The sequence below is a fragment of the Scylla paramamosain genome, chromosome 19 (assembly GCF_035594125.1).
Source record: "Scylla paramamosain isolate STU-SP2022 chromosome 19, ASM3559412v1, whole genome shotgun sequence".
NCBI lineage: Eukaryota > Metazoa > Arthropoda > Malacostraca > Decapoda > Portunidae > Scylla > Scylla paramamosain.
This window is the reverse complement of record NC_087169.1, coordinates 23,593,642-23,611,141: the sequence shown is the minus strand read 5'-3', so window position 1 is coordinate 23,611,141 and position 17,500 is coordinate 23,593,642. Positions and strand designations below refer to the sequence as shown.

General features: G+C 41.0%; 1 protein-coding gene and 1 long non-coding RNA gene across 2 annotated transcripts in view; one reads left to right on the top strand and one right to left on the bottom strand.

The window, feature by feature from the left end:
• LOC135109983 (uncharacterized) overlaps window positions 1-15,542 on the top strand; it is a 30,476-nt gene extending 14,934 nt beyond the window's left edge. The window contains exons 2-5 of the mRNA XM_064021957.1: window positions 5,499-5,660; window positions 6,160-6,297; window positions 6,679-6,897; window positions 15,091-15,542. Coding sequence (XP_063878027.1) covers window positions 5,499-5,660; window positions 6,160-6,297; window positions 6,679-6,897; window positions 15,091-15,156 — 585 coding nt within the window. The 3' untranslated portion in view covers window positions 15,157-15,542. The remainder of the gene's footprint in view (window positions 1-5,498; window positions 5,661-6,159; window positions 6,298-6,678; window positions 6,898-15,090) is intronic.
• A 1,724-nt stretch (window positions 15,543-17,266) lies between these two features.
• The window catches only part of LOC135109984 (uncharacterized), a 5,548-nt gene continuing 5,314 nt past the window's right edge, over window positions 17,267-17,500 (bottom strand). Inside the window, exon 4 of the long non-coding RNA XR_010273033.1 lies at window positions 17,267-17,303. This is a non-coding gene — a long non-coding RNA (uncharacterized LOC135109984). The remainder of the gene's footprint in view (window positions 17,304-17,500) is intronic.

Below are 17,500 nucleotides of genomic sequence, written 5' to 3'. Positions count from 1 at the left end.
TAACTCATATGTTTTATTCATTCAACACGATTTCCTTCAATGTTACCTCCTCTTCCTCCTCCTCCTTCTCCTCCTCCTTGATGACTTGATCCCATAATTCCAGCACTTGTTATAGTCAACCCACCACTGATTCACCATGCTTATCTTCTCATTTTTCACCTTCACACAGCCATTCTGACTCCTAAAGTTGCAGTTACACTCATACAGGTGTTCATTTTTCATTTCCAGATGTATTTCTTACAACTTTCCCCTTTGTTTTCACGGTGTGTGTGTGTGTGTGTGTGTGTGTGTGTGTGTGTGTGTGTGTGTGTGTGTGTGTGTGTGTGTGTGTGTGTGTTTCATTACTTAGTGTTCATTACATCTATCGAAACAGTTTCGTTGTTTTTGTTATTATTTTCTATTACCAAACATGTATTTCTTCTTTTTTTTCTTTCTTCTTCTTCTTCTTCTTCTTCTTGTTCTTCTACTTCTCAATCCCTCTTCCTTTCTTTCTTTCTTTCTTTCTTTCTTTCTTTCTTTCTTTCTCTTCTTCTTCTTCTTCTTCTTCTTCTTCTTCTTCTTCTTCTTCTTCTTCCCAATCCCTCTTCCTTTCTCCTTTTTTTTTCTTTTTCTTTTTCTTCTTCTTCTTCTTCTTCTTCTTCTTCTTCTTCTTCTTCTTCTTCTTCTTCTTCTTCTTCTTCTTCTTCTTCTTCTTCTTCTTCTTCTTCTTCTATATATATTCTTACTTCTTTTCCTCCTTACTCTTCACTATTTTTGTATATATTTGTTTGATTATTTAACAAATCTGTCAATCAGTCAGTTCTTTGCTTATTTATAAGAGAGAGAGAGAGAGAGAGAGAGAGAGAGAGAGAGAGAGAGAGAGAGAGAGAGAGAGGTGCATCCCTATGAGGCAGGATAAAGAGTTGATGATTTGGCCAGGAGAGGAGATGGGTGAACAGCAAATACATAGGGAAGTTAGAAGAATGGGAGTGTGATGGGCTGCAGTTGTAGAAGATGGTTTGGAAGCAGGTGTGGTCATCAGATGATCCACATGTCCAGTATAGGGAAGCTATTGGGTGGCCTGGAATATGGTAGAGTGGCCCCAGCTATGATAGGATGCCAGGCAGGAACAGGAGAGGGCATAGAGAGGAGAGGTGTTGCTTGCTTTCCTGGAACACAAACAGCTGGAGTGAGGGAAAGTGGAGGGATTATGGTGTGATGGGAGTACGTGAGACAGGGTGGCATGACACCATTGAGTGGAGTGAAGGAGGGTGGGAAGTCACAGGCAGATGTAGGCCAGCAGGAGAGAAGAAAGGAGGTATGTGGGTGCTTGTGAGAGAAGAGGAAGGTACGAGTATAGAGGAAATCAAGTTAACAGTATCAATAGACTGAGGTTAGATGTTTCCATTATCTCTTAAAATAGTTGTGGTATAAAATGCTGTGAAAATCAGTGGTGTGGGCTTGCTAGCTGGGTATATATAAACCAGTATTCAGAAACGCTTTGGTCTCTTCCTCACCACAAGTATTATCCAAGGGCACAGAGATGATTAGTTGGGTTCTCAAGAGTATTTCTCCTATTCATAGTATAGAAATCTTGTTTGTCTGTCACTAGAACTATAAAAGCACCCTTAAAGACCTGCATAACTTGAAGTACAGCCTTTTCAATGTAGTGCAGGTGTGGTGCACAAGTGTTTCAGAATGTAGACCATTATTAGGTAGATTTTATTTGTATTTATCTGTTTAATTTATTTATTTATCATTATTATTATTTTTATTTATTTATTTTTCTTCTTTTTTTTCAGTGATGGGTGATGTTGGTGAGTTGGGCAAGGAGGTGGAGGAGGAGGAGGTGGAGGAACTCGAGAGAGAGGAGAAAGAGAGGTGTGTATTGTGTTGTTTATGTGTGTAGTGGAGTCTAATGTACACCAGTAGTCTTTCTGCATTTCCTCTTTCCTATAAGTTGACCTCTCTCTCTGAATTGAATGTGTCTACCTATTTCTACTTATCCCTTTCCCTAGATTTGTGTATCTTCTTTTAAAATCTCCCTAGTGACTCAGCACTAACAACCTGATTACTGAGTCTGTTCTTTTCATCCACCACTCTTTGAGAATTACCGTATTTGATGGCTCATAAGACGCTACTTTTTTCTCAGAAAAAGGGTCAGTAAATTAGCCTGCGTCCAATGAGGCAAAGGTCCAACTTTGAGGCAGTAATAGGTTACAAGTCTACGGCAACAGAGGCTCTAAATTCAAACCACAGATGTCTTTGCACAACTAAATAAAGTCATGATTGGTAGTACGCCACAAAATGCTCTTTCTTTCAAGGTACCAATGTGTAGTATCTCATACTTACTGGTAATCCACATAGACTTTGACCAGTCAGGAAGAATTTGCTTAACCATGCACCACTTCTTCTTGGAGTTTTGTTGGGGCAGTGTAGGTTGTGATGTCACAGCCTTTGATGCCCCAAAGGTGAGGTATCCAATTATAATATTAGACTAGATGTGATGGAGCTGGTTGGATTTGTGGAGAAGGTTCTGGCAAGGTGGAGATGGTGCACCACGTTTTTCAAAACAAACGCGGTCGGTTGCGCTCCGACGTGACGTACTCGGTGACACCGAGTGTGACGCCGTTACTGATTGAGGTAAGACAATAGCCACACTTTCATACAATTAAAATTGAACCTATCTTTTTAACATTCTTGCTTTGCATACATATGAAAAAGATTGAAGCTAGAGAAACTTTTCTTTTATGAATATAGACTAATACACCTTGAGAACGAATATTTCTTCTATAAAGGAATTGAGTGTCATGGGATAGGCTGGCTTGAGGTGATGATCTGCATAATATTCATGTAATAGCTTATGCAAGAGTGTTTAAAACTTCCAGATTTTATTACACAACATGATGGAGTCAAAAAAACGACACAATTACACAATTGCATACAAGCTACAAGTAATACAATATGCTAAGGAAAACGGCAACAGAGCTGCTGCTAGGCATTTTGGTCCACCTCCAACTGAGAAAATGATTCGTTTTTGGCGAAAACAAGAGGAAGAACTTCAGAAAGCTGTGAAATCAAAACATGGTCTTCGCACAAAGAAAGCTAAATGGGTGGAACTGGAAGAGGAGATGAAGGCTTGGGTTGTTGATCAAAGGAATCGGGGTGCAATAGTAACAACTAAACAAATAATTTTTGAAGCTAAAGAAAGGGCAACTGCCAAAGGCTATGATGATTTTGGTGGTAATGAGGGCTGGTGTTATAGATTTATGAAAAGGAATGGATTAGCAATGCGAACTAAAACAAAAATATCACAAAAAATGCCTATGGCATATGAAAACAAAATTCTTGAGTTTCATAAATACGTTATAAATCTCAGAAAGGACACCCATTTTGAAATGGGACAAATTGCAAATATGGATGAAGTACCACTGTCATTTGATGTGCCTTCTAATAAAACAGTTGATTTTAAAGGTTCTAAGACTGTGACTATTAAAACCTCAGGCCATGAGAAAACTCATTTTACAGCAGTACTGGCTTGTTGTGCTGATGGCACTAAATTACCACCTTTCCTCATATTCAAGAGGAAAACCTTTCCCAAAGAAAGCATTCCACCAGGTATCTTTATTCATGTTCATCCTAAGGGCTGGATGGATGAGGATGGTGTGAAGCTGTGGCTTGACAAAGTATGGTCACGGCGTCCTGGGGGACTTATAAAAAAAACATCACTTCTTGTGTGGGATCAATTTAGGGCTCATTTAACTCAGGCTACCAAGAACAGAGTACACAATCTAAACACAAAAGTGGCTGTAATACCTGGTGGACTAACATGCCAGTTGCAACCACTTGATGTTTGCATAAACAAACCTTTCAAGGTGTATATGCGTGAGCAGTGGAACGCGTGGATGAGACTCCCGCAACATGACAAAACACCATCGGGCTTCATCAAGAAGCCTACAATAGCCCAGGTTTGCCAGTGGGTAAAAATTGCTTGGGATAAAGTAAAAACAGAGACAGTGGTGCTTTCATTCAAGAAATGTGGCATCAGTAATGATCTTGAGGGCACAGAGGATGACCTTCTATACGAAGGCAGTGACTCTTCTACTTCTAGTAGTGATTCTGGTGAGCTTGAGGAATGCAGTACTGATGACAGTGACAATGATTTTGTAGGGTTTGGATGTGAATAAAAATGCTACAGTTGTGCTAAGCAAATTTCAGAATGAATAAAATCAATTTATTTTCATGAATTTGAATTAAAAACTCTTTAGTTTTGTTGTGTAAGATTTCAGAATGAATAAGATCAATTTATTTGCACGAAAATTTATTTGAATTAAAAAAAGGAATGAAACACTTCAGATTTGGTTTTTTACTTTTGTAACTTCTAAGAATAATACTAATTTATTTTCACGGATTTGAATTTGAATAAAATGTAGTAGGTAAACTATAGTAATTTGTGCAAGGTATTCAAAGTGAATATTATGAATTTGTTGTGATTTGAATACGAATTAAAAGATACAATTGTACTAAATTTTATGATGAATGAAATAATATTTCAAGTAAAATACACTTTAGAAAATAAAGTTAGTAAGTCTGCTTTTACACATCCTTTGGCTTTGAAAATGTACTAAAATACTGCATAAGAATTACATGTGAAAGATGCTAAAAAATAAAGTATGAAAAAATTTTATTATCACTGTAGTCCCTCAGTTAATGGTGCCGCCAAGAGCTAGGTGCAGTTAATGTTTACCTACATTCAGCTGAACCGCATTAAGACTGAAACTCCCCTGCTTACCACACCTTTTGGGCACTAGAGGCTGTGACATCACAGTCTGCATGGCCCCAACTAAAATACCAATAAGAAGATTGTGTTTACACGTCAGCAGGATTGGTACAATCTTGTCTTTCAATACCCTCAACCGAACCATTACGTTCTGGCTTTCAAGGCCCGCAACCTTACCAAGATTTGACTCCAGAAATCCAACCAGCTCCACTGTATCTAGTCTGAAACACTCCCTGTATACCACACCTTTGGGACGCCAGGCTGTGATGTCACGGCCATCACAGCCTCAACAAAACCCCAAAAAGAACAAGTAAGCTGCTAGCATAAATTAAACTTTTAAATGCTGAGTATTGGTATCTAATAGTGATCTAAATGCACGTGAGAGTCTTCAAATGTCGCTTGAATTCCTTGACTTCATATCGATAGCCTAAATCTGTTAATTTTTGTTTTTTTCTATTTCAATACATGCCAGAACTGGGTGCGTCTTATGAGCCCGTGCGTCTTATGAGCCATCAAATACGGTAGTTCCTTGCACTCTGCTGCTTTGACTGGCCACTACTGCATGAGCCTGTCTTCACTCCCTGACATCTCAGTCACTTGATTCAAATGTCTGATTAATTAGTTATAATAAATCAATTGGAAGTTTGTTTGATAAGACTGTGGGCCTGTGTAGCCATGGAAGATATTGACTATTGAAATCTTGAGAACACTGTGTTGAAATCTGTCACATTATTCACAGAGCCAGGGAGTGATGCTGCTAAGACCTTCACTGTCTATCCAGAGGGATCCGCAGGTGCTGGTGGTGGAATCTTGCTTGGACAGTGTGGATGGCAAGCAGTCAGGGTTCCAGTCAAAGGTGGTGGTGATCCATGCCCAGGACACCAGGGAGGATGCACTGCAGGTGGGTCAGTCAGTCAGGCTGTGCTGGCAACCTTAGCTCAGGGAAAGAGATGGAAATGCTAGGGGTATCTTAATTTCATTCCTTCATTCACTTGTTGAGTGGAGGTGTACTTCACATAGTTTGGACCAGATCTAATTGACTGGTGACCTGACTGGTGAGCTGAGGGGAAAGGGACCTGCTGGAGTTATCTCACTTTCATTCCTTTACTCACTAGCTGACAGGTGTGCTTCACACAGTCAGATCTTGGTGGTGGGAATGCCTCAACTTTACTCATTCGCTGACAGGAGGAACAAATTAAATTAGTTTTTAGCAGATCTGAAGATAAGGAAATTCCTTGTGTTGTGAGATGCCATGATTTTGCTTGGCATAAGAGAATAAGTTTACATATTTTCCAGTAAGATGTTGATGATCCCTGTAGAAGTGACTTGCTTTGTATTGCTTCCAGGAAGCATTTATTACCTAGAGAGAGCCTTCATTATTGGTTTGATTCTTCCCACAGCTTGCATCTCAGCTGAGGAATCCCATGGAGGGCAACAGATTGTATGTGTTGCTTCTGCAAGAGTCTAAGAAGAACACACAAGTTAAGAGCAGCCTGAGGTGTGATCCATGGAACAGCATCCACAAGTGGTTCATCAAGGTACATAAAGACTCCATCCCACCTTGTCTTGACATGGGGATGATGCAAGTCAGTGTGTGTGTGTGTGTGTGTGTGTGTGTGTGTGTGTGTGTGTGTGTGTGTGTGTGTGTGTGTGTGTGTGTGTGTGTGTGCCTGTAACACACAGGCACATTTCTCCAAAAGGTGACACATTATCTTTCAGAATGGCTTCACTCCTGCAAAACAACTGTGTACTTTTCTCTCACAAATCCACACACAGCAGGAACATTTTCCTAAGAGGATGCTGTTCTTATGTGTTGCAGTGCTGTGTCTCTCACTTTCAACAAGCTCTAGTGGAAGTTAAGGGGAGTTTCAATAGTGTTTTTATGATTTGAATGACTGAACATTGGTGACATTCCTCAGGTTGATGCTGTGCTGCCGGTACTGTCGCCTCAGCTTCTGCGTCAGATTCAGAACAGAGACTTCAGCAGAGAGATTCAGAACAGAGACTTCAGCAGAGAGAGTGAGTGGGAGAAACGCTACAACCGCTTTGCCCACTCGATGATGCTAGACCAGCATGTGGAGTACGGGAGCAAGAATGGGTTCTGCCGTGCCGTTTGTCCTGCCAGATTCCCGGAGGAGGTTGGTGATGCCTCCACTTGCATGTCTTTTCTGTATTTTGTATAGACCTGTTTGTATTTTACAGGATTAAGTCAAATTCTGTTTGGATGTATGTGACCAGCTGTGCTGTGTCTGACTGTCCTTTTCCACTAGGGACTGATGGGGCTAAGAGTGTGAATGATGTCTGTGTGTGTGTGTGTGTGTGTGTGTGTGTGTGTGTGTGTGTGTGTGTGTGTGTGTGTGTGTGTGTGTGTGTGGGATTGCCAGCTTTTTTTTTTTTTTTTTTTTTTTTTTTTTTTTTTTTTTTTTTCTTTTTATGTATGAGTGACACTGGCCAAGGGCAACAAAAATCTTATAAAAAAATGCCCACTGAAATGGCAGTCCCATAAAAGGGTCAAAGCTGTGGTCAAAAATTGATGGATAAGTGTCTTGAAACCTCCCTCTTGAAGGAATTCAAGTCGTAGGAAGGTGGAAATACAGAAGCAGGCAGGGAGTTCCAGAGTTTACCAGAGAAAGGGATGAATGATTGAGAATACTGGTTAACTCTTGCATTAGAGAGGTGGACAGAATAGGGGTGAGAGAAAAAAGAAAGTCTTGTGCAGCGAGGCCGTGGAAGGAGGGGAGGCATGCAGTTAGCAAGATCAGAAGAGCAGTTAGCATGAAAATAGCGGGAGAAGACAGCTAGATATGCAACATTGCAGCAGTGAGAGAGAGGCTGAAGACAGTCAGTTAGAGGAGAGGAGTTGATGAGACGAAAAGCTTTTGATTCCACCCTGTCTAGAAGAGCAGTATGAGTGGAACCCCCCAGACATGTGAAGCATACTCCATACATGGACGGATAAGGCCCTTGTACAGAGTTAGCAGCTGGGGGGGTGAGAAAACTTTCGGAGACGTCTCAGAACACCTAACTTCATAGATGCTGTTTTAGCTAGAGATGAGATGTGAAGTTTCCAGTTCAGATTATAAGTAAAGGACAGACTGAGGATGTTCAGTGTAGAAGAGGGGGACAGTTGAGTGTCATTGAAGAAGAGGGGATAGTTGTCTGGAAGGTTGTGTCGAGTTAATAGATGGAGGAATTGAGTTTTTGAGGCATTGAACAATACCAAGTTTTCTCTGCCCCAATCAGAAATTTTAGAAAGATCAGAAGTCAGGTGTTCTGTGGCTTCCCTGCGTGATATGTTTACCTCCTGAAGGGTTGGACGTCTATGAAAAGACGTGGAAAAGTGCAGGGTGGTATCATCAGCGTAGGAGTGGATAGGACAAGAAGTTTGGACCTAGTTGTGGTTTATAGGAGTGGAGTAATCTCATGGTATCCCATCTCTATATGTGTCCAGTTTGGCCTTAAAAATATGGACTGTTACAGCATTGACGTCTTGCTGAAATCATTACATTTGTTCACACTTCTGAGGAAAACTTTACTCCTTGATGTCTCTTCTACAGTTAACTTTCTTCAGCTTCTTACTGTGTCCCCATGTACTCTGTATATCTAAAGTTATTAAACATTCTTTTTCCACATTTTCCATACCATTTATCATTCTGTACATGTTTATTAAATTTCTCTCTCTCTCTCTCTCTCTCTCTCTCTCTCTCTCTCTCTCTCTCTCTCTCTCTCTCTCTCTCTCTCTCTCTCTCTCTCTCTCTCTCTCTCTCTCTCTCTCTCTCTCTCTCTCTCTCTCCTCCTCTCTCTCTCTCTCTCTCTCTCTCTCTCTCTCTCTGTGCTTCTGTTTTTCCACCTTCCTATGACTTGAATTCTTTGAAAGGTGAGGTTTCAAGACACTTATCCTCCAATTTTTGACTCTTCCCTTTTGCAGAGATCTCCATTCTTGGAGATTTAAATGTTCATCACCAGCTTTGGCTTTCCTCTCCCTTCACAGACCATGCTGGTGAACTAGCCTACAACTTTGCTATCCTCCATGACCTAGAGCAATTGGTGCAACACCCTACTCGTATTCCTGACAGTCTTGGAGATACGCCCAACATTCTTGACCTTTTCCTGACCTCTAATCCTTCTGCTTATGCTGTCACCCTTTCTTCTCTGTTGGGCTCCTCCGATCACAATCTCATATCTTTATCTTGTCCTATCACTCCAATCCCTCCTCAGGACCCCCCTAAGTGAAGGTGCCTCTGGTGTTTTGCCTCTGCTAGTTGGGGGACCTGAGGAGGTATTTTGCTGATTTTCCTTGGAATGACCACTGCTTCCGTGTCAGAGAGCCGTCTTTGTGTGCTGAGCGCATAACAGAGGTGATAGTGTCTGGCATGGAGGCGTACATTCCTCACTCTTTTTCTCGTCCTAAACCTTCTAAACCTTGGTTTAACACAGCTTGTTCTCGTGCTATACATGATAGAGAGGTGGCCCACAAAAGGTACTTAAGCCTTCCATCACCAGAATCTCATGCACTTTATATTTCTGGCCGGAACCATGCTAAGTCTGTTCTCCAACTAGCCAAAAACTCCTTCATTAACAGAAAATGTCAAAATCTTTCAAGATCTAATTCCCCTCGTGATTTCTGGCATCTAGCCAAAAATATCTCCAATAACTTTGCTTCTTCTTCTTTCCCTCCTCTATTTCAACCAGATGGCACCACTGCTATCACATCTATTTCTAAAGCTGAACTCTTTGCTCAAACCTTTGCTAAAAGCTCTACCTTGGAGGATTTTGGGCTTGTTCCTCCCTCTCCTCCACCCTCTGACTACTTCATGCCACCTATTAAAATTCTTTGCAATGATGTTTTCCATGCCCTCGCTGGCCTAAACCCTCGGAAGGCTTATGGACCTGATTGGGTCCCTCCTATTGTTCTCCGAAACTGTGCCTCCATGCTTGCACCTTGCCTAGTCAAACTCTTTCAGCTCTGTCTGTCAACATCTACCTTTCCTTCTTGCTGGAAGTTTGCCTACATTCAACCTGTTCCTAAAAAGGGTTACCGTTCTAATCCCTCAAACTACTGTCCTATTGCTTTAATTTCCTGCCTATCTAAAGTTTTTGAATCTATCCTCAACAGGAAGATTCTTAAACGTCTATCACTTCACAACCTTCTATCTGATCGCCAGTATGGGTTCCATCAAGGCCGCTCTACTGGTGATCTTCTGGCTTTCCTTACTGAGTCTTGGTCATCCTCTTTTAGAGATTTTGGTGAAACTTTTCCTGTTGCCTTGGACATATCAAAAGCTTTTGATAGAGTCTGGCACAAAGCTTTGATCTCCAAACTACCCTCCTACGGTTTCTATCCTTCTCTCTGTAACTTCATCTCAAGTTTCCTTTCTGACCGTTCTATTGCTGCTGTGGTAGACAGTCACTGTTCTTCTCCTAAATCTATTAACAGTGGTGTTCCTCAGCGTTCTGTCACCCACTCTCTTCTTATTATTCATTAATGATCTTCTAAACCAAACTTCTTGTCTTATCCACTCCTACGCTGATGATACCACCCTGCACTTTTCCACGTCTTTTCATAGACGTGCAACCCTTCAGGAGGTAAACATATCACGCAGGGAAGCCACAGAACGCCTGACTTCTGATCTTTCTAAAATTTCTGATTGGGGCAGAGCAAACTTGGTATTGTTCAATGCCTCAAAAACTCAATTCCTCCATCTATCAACTCGACACAATCTTCCAGACAACTATCCCCTCTTCTTCAATGACACTCAACTGTCCCCCTCTTCTACACTGAACATCCTCGGTCTGTCCTTTACTTATAATCTGAACTGGAAACTTCACATCTCATCTCTAGCTAAAACAGCTTCTATGAAGTTAGGTGTTCTGAGACGTCTCCGAAAGTTTTTCTCACCCCCCCAGCTGCTAACTCTGTACAAGGGCCTTATCCGTCCATGTATGGAGTATGCTTCACATGTCTGGGGGGGTTCCACTCATACTGCTCTTCTAGACAGGGTGGAATCAAAAGCTTTTCGTCTCATCAACTCCTCTCCTCTAACTGACTGTCTTCAGCCTCTTTCTCACCGCCGCAATGTTGCATCTCTAGCTGTCTTCTACCGCTATTTTCATGCTAACTGCTCTTCTGATCTTGCTAACTGCATGCCTCCCCTCCTTCCGCGGCCTCGCTGCACAAGACTTTCTTCTTTCTCTCACTCCTATTCTGTCCACCTCTCTAACGCAAGAGTTAACCAGTATTCTCAATCATTCATCCCTTTCTCTGGTAAACTCTGGAACTCCTTGCCTGCTTCTGTATTTCCACCTTCCTATGACTTGAATTCCTTCAAGAGGGAGGTTTCAAGACACTTATCCACCAATTTTTGACCACTGCTTTGACCCTTTTAAGGGACTGGCATTTCAGTGGGCATTTTTTTTTTATTAGATTTTTGTTGCCCTTGGCCAGTATCCTTCCTACATAAAAAAAAAAAAAAAAAATCAATGTGATTTTCAGACACACTTCAGTCACAAGATGAATGCAGTCAGCTACAGCATGACATAGACAAGCTATAGACAGTTGAGAGAGGAAGAAGTCAGTGGCACCCTCACCTCAGACAAGACAAAGCTAACAATTGATAATGAAAGGTGACATTATTCTCTTTAAAGGACTCTATTATTATTGTACCCATGAAAGCTGTTCTATTTTTTATTTATTTCTCTGTATTATAAGTATTTTGTATGTAAACTCCGATCACAATCTCATATCTTTATCTTGTCCTATCACTCCAATCCCTCCTCAGGATCCCCCTAAGTGAAGGTGCCTCTGGTGTTTTGCCTCTGCTAGTTGGGGGGACCTGAGGAGGTATTTTGCTGATTTTCCTTGGAATGACTACTGCTTCCATGTCAGAGAGCCGTCTTTGTGTGCTGAGCGCATAACAGAGGTGATAGTGTCTGGCATGGAGGCGTACATTCCTCACTCTTTTTCTTGCCCTAAACCTTCTAAACCTTGGTTTAACACAGCTTGTTCTCGTGCTATACATGATAGAGAGGTGGCCCACAAAAGGTACTTAAGCCTTCCATCACCAGAATCTCATGCACTTTATATTTCTGCCCAGAACCATGCCAAGTCTGTTCTCCAACTAGCCAAAAACTCCTTCATTAACAGAAAATGTCAAAACCTTTCAAGATCTAACTCCCCTCGTGATTTCTGGCATCTAACCAAAAATATCTCCAATAACTTTGCTTCTTCTTCTTTCCCTCCTCTATTTCAACCAGATGGCACCACTGCTATCACATCTATTTCTAAAGCTGAACTCTTTGCTCAAACCTTTGCTAAAAACTCTACCTTGGAGGATTCTGGGCTTGTTCCTCCCTCTCCTCCACCCTCTGACTACTTCATGCCACCTATTAAAATTCTTTGCAATGATGTCTTCCATGCCCTCGCTGGCCTAAACCCTCGGAAGGCTTATGGACCTGATGGGGTCCCTCCTATTGTTCTCCGAAACTGTGCCTCCGTGCTTGCACCTTGCCTAGTCAAACTCTTTCAGCTGTGTCTGTCAACATCTACCTTTCCTTCTTGCTGGAAGTTTGCCTACATTCAACCTGTTCCTAAAAAGGGTGACCGTTCTAATCCCTCAAACTACCGTCCTATTGCTTTAATTTCCTGCCTATCTAAAGTTTTTGAATCTATCCTCAACAGGGAGATTCTTAAACATCTATCACTTCACAACCTTCTATCTGATTGCCAGTATGGGTTCCATCAAGGCCGCTCTACTGGTGATCTTCTGGCTTTCCTTACTGAGTCTTGGTCATCCTCTTTTAGAGATTTTGGTGAAACTTTTGCTGTTGCCTTGGACATATCAAAAGCTTTTGATAGAGTCTGGCACAAAGCTTTGATCTCCAAACTACCCTCCTACGGTTTCTATCCTTCTCTCTGTAACTTCATCTCAAGTTTCCTTTCTGACCGTTCTATTGCTGCTGTGGTAGACAGTCACTGTTCTTCTCCTAAATCTATTAACAGTGGTGTTCCTCAGCGTTCTGTCACCCACTCTCTTCTTATTATTCATTAATGATCTTCTAAACCAAACTTCTTGTCTTATCCACTCCTACGCTGATGATACCACCCTGCACTTTTCCACGTCTTTTCATAGACGTGCAACCCTTCAGGAGGTAAACATATCATGCAGGAAAGCCACAGAACGCCTGACTTTTAATATCCAACTAAGCCTTGAATCCATGTATACTTTATGCATTTACCGTCTCCTCATCCAGACTATTCCATACATCAATAGTTCTATATGAGAAATTATATTGTGACATCTCTTCTACAAGCACTCCTCCTCAGCCTCTTCCCGTGTCCTCTAGTGTCCCGTGTATCCCAGACCATTAAACCGCTTCGGTCCACCTCCTCTGCTCCCTCACATGCTATATATATGGCAATCAAGTCTCCCCTTTCTCTCCTCTTTTCCAACATTGGTAGACGTATTCTTGCCAGTCTCTCTTCATATGACAAGCCCCTTATAATTGGTACCATCTTCATAGCTGCTCTCTGAACTCTCGAACTTCCTTATATCCTTTTTCTTGTATGGCGACCACACTACTGCTGTATATTCTAGTCTAGGTCTTATCAGTGACACAATTCAGCCGGATCCTCACACACTTGATCATTCACCTTCAATCTGCTTATTCCTTCTTTATTTTTCATTTTGCTGTTCACATATCTGAAGAATAGTTTTGGTTCCTCTTTGCATTTGTCCATTACATCTTTCTCATAATTTTTCCTTTCTTCTCTAATAACCCTTACATATTCCTCACAGGAGGAGGCAGTAGACACCTGCCGAAACGATAATTACTCCCAGTGAGGTCTAAAGCACTGTTCAGGGGATGCTGAGAACTTATCATTAAACCCAAACCTTTGCTATAAAACTATACCTTAGTCGATTCTGGGCTTGTTCCTCCCTCTCCTCCACCCTCTGAATACTTCATGCTACCTATTAAAATTCTTTGCAATGATTTTTTCCATGCCCTTGCTGGCCTAAACCCTCGGAAGGCTTATGGACCTGATGGGGTCCCTCTTGTTGTTCTCCGAAACTGTGCCTCCGTGCTTGCACCTTGCCTAGTCAGACTCTTTCAGCTGTGTCTGTCAACATCTACCTTTCCTTCTTGCTGGAAGTTTGCCTACATTCAGCCTGTTCCTAAAAAGGGTGACCGTTCTAATCCCTCAAACTACCGTCCTATTGCTTAAATTTCCTGCCTATCTAAAGTTTTTGAATCTATCCTCAACAGGAAGATTCTTAAACATCTATCACTTCACAACCTTCTATCTGATCGCCAGTATGGGTTCCATCAAGGCCGCTCTACTGGTGATCTTCTGGCTTTCCTTACTGAGTCTTGGTCATCCTCTTTTAGAGATTTTGGTGAAACTTTTGCTGTTGCCTTGGACATATCAAAAGCTTTTGATAGAGTCTGGCACAAAGCTTTGATCTCCAAACTACCCTCCTACGGTTTCTATCCTTCTCTCTGTAACTTCATCTCAAGTTTCCTTTCTGACCGTTCTATTGCTGCTGTGGTAGACAGTCACTGTTCTTCTCCTAAATCTATTAACAGTGGTGTTCCTCAGCGTTCTGTCACCCACTCTCTTCTTATTATTCATTAATGATCTTCTAAACCAAACTTCTTGTCTTATCCACTCCTACGCTGATGATACCACCCTGCACTTTTCCACGTCTTTTCATAGACGTGCAATCCTTCAGGAGGTAAACATATCACGCAGGGAAGCCACAGAACGCCTGACTTCTGATCTTTCCAAAATTTCTGATTGGGGCAGAGCAAACTTGGTATTGTTCAATGCCTCAAAAACTCAATTCCTCCATCTATCAACTCGACACAACCTTCCAGACAACTATCCCCTCTTCTTCAATGACACTCAACTGTCCCCTCTTCTACACTGAACATCCTTGGTCTGTCCTTTACTTATAATCTGAACTGGAAACTTCACATCTCATCTCTAGCTAAAACAGCTTCTATGAAGTTAGGTGGTCTGAGACGTCTCCGCCAGTTTTTCTCACCCCCCCCAGCTGCTAACTCTGTACAAGGGCCTTATCCGTCCATGTATGGAGTATGCTTCACATGTCTGGGGGGGGTTCCACTCATACTGCTCTTCTAGACAGGGTGGAATCAAAAGCTTTTCGTCTCATCAACTCCTCTCCTCTAACTGACTGTCTTCAGCCTCTCTCTCACCGCCGCAATGTTGCATATCTAGCTGTCTTCTACTTTTTCTTCTTTTATTAATCCCCCTCCTCCTCCTCCTAATAACCCATACCACACACAATAACCGAGCCTTTTACTTTCAGACCAGCAGCAGCAGCAGCAGCAGCAGCAGCAGCAGCAGCAGCACACAAGAGGTGTTTTCTGTATGATGATGATAATGGAAAAACATGTTATAAGCAGGGCAACGTAATGAAATTCAGTGAATGGACGTGTGTGCGTGGCTGCAATCACTATGAAATTAAGTTGAAAATAAGAAATATATTACTTTACAGAAAGGAATGCTTAGAGTGAATGAAATTACTGTAATGAATGAATGGAAATAAAGTTGTGAGTCATTAAATGATTAGGAAAAGAAGCTGTGAATAGGTGCATTATTGTTATTACTGAAAGGAAGAATATTTGTAGGATATGTCATGTATATTATCAAAGTGTTTTCATTCTTACTTTCTTCTTTCTCTTTCATCTTTTCTTAGTATATTTAAGTGAATTTCTCTCTCTCTCTCTCTCTCTCTCTCTCTCTCTCTCTCTCTCTCTCTCTCTCTCTCTCTCTCTCTCTCTCTCTCTCTCTCTCTCTCTCCTCTCTCCTTCCATCTTTTTCTTAGTATATTTAAGTGAATTTCTCAGATCTCTCTCTCTCTCTCTCTCTCTCTCTCTCTCTCTCTCTCTCCTCTCTCTCTCTCTCTCTCTCTCTCTCTCTCTCTCTCTTTCTTTCTTTCTTTCTTTTTTTCTTTCTTTTTCTTTTCTTTCTTTCTCTCTCTCTCTCTCTCTCTCTCTCTCTCTCTCTCTCTCTCTCTCTCTCTCTCTCTCTCTCTCTCTCTCTCTCTCTCTCTCTCTCTCTCTCTCCAGTAGTCAGTAGTCAGTGAGGAGGTAGTAGCAAGTAGTGTTCAAGTAGCCTTAGTAATAGAATAGTTTGGCTTGCATGGCAGTGGTTAAAACATCTACCCTCTGACATTGTTGGGGTGAGACCACTTGCTTCATATGAGCCAAATGGGGTGACTCCTCCCCTCCCCACCCCTCCCCATCAATCTGTGGGTGAGTGTTGCCCATGCATCTTTAAGGAGATCAAATTTGAGAGGTACATTTTGCTTATCCCTTCTGATTATGCAGGATTCAACCATTAATTTCATCTCTATAAAACTCTATGGGTTTCACTTGCCATAGACTTGTGGGATGAAACAAGGGAGATAATTTTGCAGTCTACTCTTTTTTTCATCTGTGTTACAGTCTATGGGTTTCACCTGCCCAGGTTGGTGGTGGTGGGGTGGGGTGGGGTGGGGGAGTTCTAATACTCTGAGGGGCGCCCTGCTGTAGGTTGTCAAAAGAAAAATTTATTATTATTATTATTTTTTATTGATTTTGTTATTGTTCTCAAGTTCTCAGTATTATTAAAACCAGCACTAACATCTTATTTTACAGATCAATCAATCAATACTATTTCCAATAAATATTTACTAAATGTTATTGTTGTTTTATTAACACTCAAACTACATTAATGATGAGATGAGTAGAGAGATTTTGTTTTGGGATGAGGGAAAAATTGTGCTTTTGTGATTTAGAAGGAAGCATAAATTGTGTGTTTTGTTGAGTTAAAGGGTAATTTTAGTAACTTGAGAAGACAAAGGAAGAAATTGTGTTTGTGATTTGTAATAAACACAGGATGAGGCAGAAATGTGTGTGTGTGTGTGTGTGTGTGTGAGTGTGTGTGTGTGTGTAAAAATACATTTAAATGACATAACAGTAATGAAACCCAACTCATTGAATAGAATACCATAAGCCATTATTAATTGCAATCAATTTTCTTACTAAATTTACAAGTAGATAATTAAAGTTTAAAACACAAGTAAATTAACTTAACCCATCTATTAATAACACCATTAGACTACTAAAAGCAGTGGCATTATATCAATTACATCCACATGCAGTAATTACAATACTACCCAGTTATTACCATTACACCAATGCATCTCTCTCTCTCTCTCTAATAATATTGGCAGAGAGAGAAAGGAGTTTTATTTATTAGTTAATTATTATTATTATTATTGTTATCACCGTTAGATTAAAAGCAGTGGCACATTAAAAATCACCGGTATTAATTACAGTACAATTTTTTCTTTATTACATCATTTACAATATAAATGTGATAATTCTGGTAAAGTAAGTGAGGAGAGAAGAAATTCAAGGAAAGCTGGAGCTCTTCATTGCACTCCTTACTAAGTGACCTTCCTCTCGGACTCTCTGTCACTAAGTCCTAGACATCTTAAGGAGAAAAGTGACCTCTCTCAACATCTGGCCTCACCTGAAATAAGAGGTTAGTTTTTTAATCACCAGTACTACTACTACTACTACTATTACTGCCCTTAAATTACCCCATAATAAACACAAGAACAGAGGAGGAGGAAGAAAGGGAAGCCACTGTTATTTATATATTAATTCACACCACAAAAAAAAATTGGGATAAAAACACATTAATTTTAGATAAAACAAGATAAAATA